Source organism: Pyrgilauda ruficollis, unplaced genomic scaffold (assembly GCF_017590135.1).
Source record: "Pyrgilauda ruficollis isolate IOZ18807 unplaced genomic scaffold, ASM1759013v1 scaffold295, whole genome shotgun sequence".
NCBI lineage: Eukaryota > Metazoa > Chordata > Aves > Passeriformes > Passeridae > Pyrgilauda > Pyrgilauda ruficollis.
In genome coordinates this window covers 46,136-48,545 of record NW_024524322.1, presented here as the reverse complement: position 1 = coordinate 48,545, position 2,410 = coordinate 46,136, and the positions used below count along the sequence as shown (strand labels likewise).

At 71.2% G+C, this 2,410-nt stretch overlaps 1 protein-coding gene across 1 annotated transcript in view; it reads left to right on the top strand.

The window, feature by feature from the left end:
• Nucleotides 1–1,597: 1,597 nt before the first annotated feature.
• B4GALNT1 (beta-1,4-N-acetyl-galactosaminyltransferase 1) overlaps nucleotides 1,598–2,410 on the top strand; it is a 7,100-nt gene continuing 6,287 nt past the window's right edge. Inside the window, exons 1-3 of the mRNA XM_041472649.1 lie at nucleotides 1,598–1,689; nucleotides 1,935–2,117; nucleotides 2,225–2,331. Coding sequence (XP_041328583.1) covers nucleotides 1,598–1,689; nucleotides 1,935–2,117; nucleotides 2,225–2,331 — 382 coding nt within the window. The remainder of the gene's footprint in view (nucleotides 1,690–1,934; nucleotides 2,118–2,224; nucleotides 2,332–2,410) is intronic.

Genomic DNA, 2,410 nt, shown 5'->3' with positions numbered 1-2,410 from the left:
CCCCCCCCCGAAGGGGCTTCCTTGTCCCCCAGCCCCTCCCGACGTGACGTGTGCCCCGGGCCCTGCCTCTGCCAGACCCCTCACCCTCGGGGGGACCCCCGGGGGGTCTGGGGCGGCCCCGGGGGGCTGCAGGGCCGGGGGGCTGGGGGAGCCGGGAGGGTCCCGGGCCGCGGGCCCCTCCCGCCCCGACACTGTCGCCGTGTCCCCAGGCCGGAGCTGCGGGGGCAGAGCCATGAGTGTGGGCTGAGCCCCCCCCGGACCTGCGCCCACCCCCAGGTGAGGGATGGCACGGTGCTGGGGGCACCGGGAGAACTGGGAGCACTGGGAGGGCTGGGGGTACTGGGAGTGCTGGGAGGGCTGGGGGTACTGGGAGAACTGGGAATACTGGGAGCCTGCGCTGGGAGCACTGGAAGCGCTGAGAGCACTGGGGAATTTGGAACACTGGGGGAACTGGGAGAATTTGGAACACTGGGAGAAATGGGAGCACTTTGAGAATTGGGAGCACTGGGAGCACTGGGAGGCACTGGGGGTACTGGGAGCACTGGAGCAGGATAGAGGGGTCCAAGCAAAGCAGAACGGGGGAGCGGGGTGGGGGGCACTGGACAGGGTACTGGGATGAACTGGGAATCTGGGAGAACTGGGAAACTGGGACATGGGAGTGCTGGGAAACGCTGGAGGCAGAGCAGGGACTGAGGGATGGTGCACGGCACTGGTGGCACTGGTTTGTACTGGGAGTCACTGGGGGGGGGTTCTGTGGGCTCTGGTTTGTACTGGGAGTCACTGGGGGTTCTGTGGGCACTGGTTTGTACTGGTTTGTACTGGGAGGGGCTGTGGGCATTGATTTGTACTGGGGGTCCCTGGGGGTTGCCGTGGGCACTGGTTTGTACTGGTTTGCACTGGGGATGCTGGGTGGCAGCAGGAGGCACTGGGGGCTCTGCGTTGTGCTGGAGACACTGGGAGGAGCTGGGGGGCCCTGGGGACACCAGGGGGCACTGGGAGGAGCTGGGTTGTACTGGGGGGCACCGGGGGGGGGCACTGGGAGGGGCTGCCCTTTCCCTGGGGCACTGGGGGGCACTGGTGACACTGGGAGGGGCTGCCCTGCCCCCGGTGCCCCGGGGTGACGCTGTCCCCCCCCAGGCAGGATGCGGGGGGCGCAGCGGGCGCTGTGCCTGCTGCTGGTGGCCTCGGCCTCGCTGGCCGCGCTCTACCTGCACCTGTGGGCACCCAAGGGCCCCCCCAGCGCAAGTGTGGGGTACCCAAGGGTTGGAGCACCCAAGGGTTGGGGCACCCAAGGGTGGGGTACCCAAGGGTTGGAGCACCCAAGGGTTGGGGCACCCAAGGGTTGGGGTACCCAAGGGCGGGGGTGCTCAGGGCTGAGGGCACCCCAGGATGGGGCTGTGGCTCCTATGGGGCGCCCCTGTGTGGGGGCAGCCAAAAATGGGGCACCCCAGGGTTGGGTGTTTGGGGCACCCCAGGATCGTGTGGTGGGGACACCAGGGGAAGGGCGATGGGCAGTGACAGAGGGGTGACAAAGGCCATGCCAGGGGGGTCAGGGCTGTGGGGGTGGCGGCAGGTGCCAGGGAGGTGCCACACAGGGATGGGCGGTGCCAAGGCAGTGACACCTGCGGACAGGGGAGGTGACAGGAGGTGCCAGGGCGGTGCCAGGGTGGTGACACGAGGGGACGGGAGGTACCAGGGCAGTGCCAAGGCAGTGACACCGGGGGACAGGCAGTGACAGGAGGTGGCAGGGCGGTGACACCTGGGGACAGGGGAGGTGACAGGAGGTGGCAGGGCGGTGACACTGGGGACAGGGGAGGTGACAGAAGGTGCCAGGGCGGTGCCAAGCACGGACGGGCGCTGCCAGGGCGGTGCCGCTCCCCGCGGCGCAGGCTCTGGCGCCGCTGCTGTCGGTGACAGCGGCCCTGTCGCGACAGGCTGCTGCCCAGGAACGGCTGCTCGTGCGAGGCGGAGGCGGAGGCGGGGCTGGCGCTGCCGCTGCACCGGCGGCTCTTCGGGCCCGGCCCGGCGGGGCTGGACTTCGCCAGCGCCTTCGCCCCCGGGGAGCGGCCGCGGCAGCTGCGGCTGCGGGAGCGCGAGTACCGCAATTACCGGAACCGGTGAGCGCGGGGACCCCCGGGGCGCCGCGGGGAGGCTGGCACCCCCTGGCTGGGTGTGCGACCCCCGCCCCGGGACCCCCGGCTGAAGGGCCGGTGCCCCCCCGCAGGGTGCAGACCCCCGCCGACCGCCTGCTGATCGTCCCGGCCAACTCCCCGCTGGAGTACCCGGCGCAGGGGGTGGAGGTGCGGCCGCTGCAGACGGTGCTGGTGCCCGGTGAGGGGGCGTGGGGGGAGCACGGGGCGGGCACGGGGCTGGGGGGCACGGGGGAGGGCACAGGATGGGAGAAACGGGG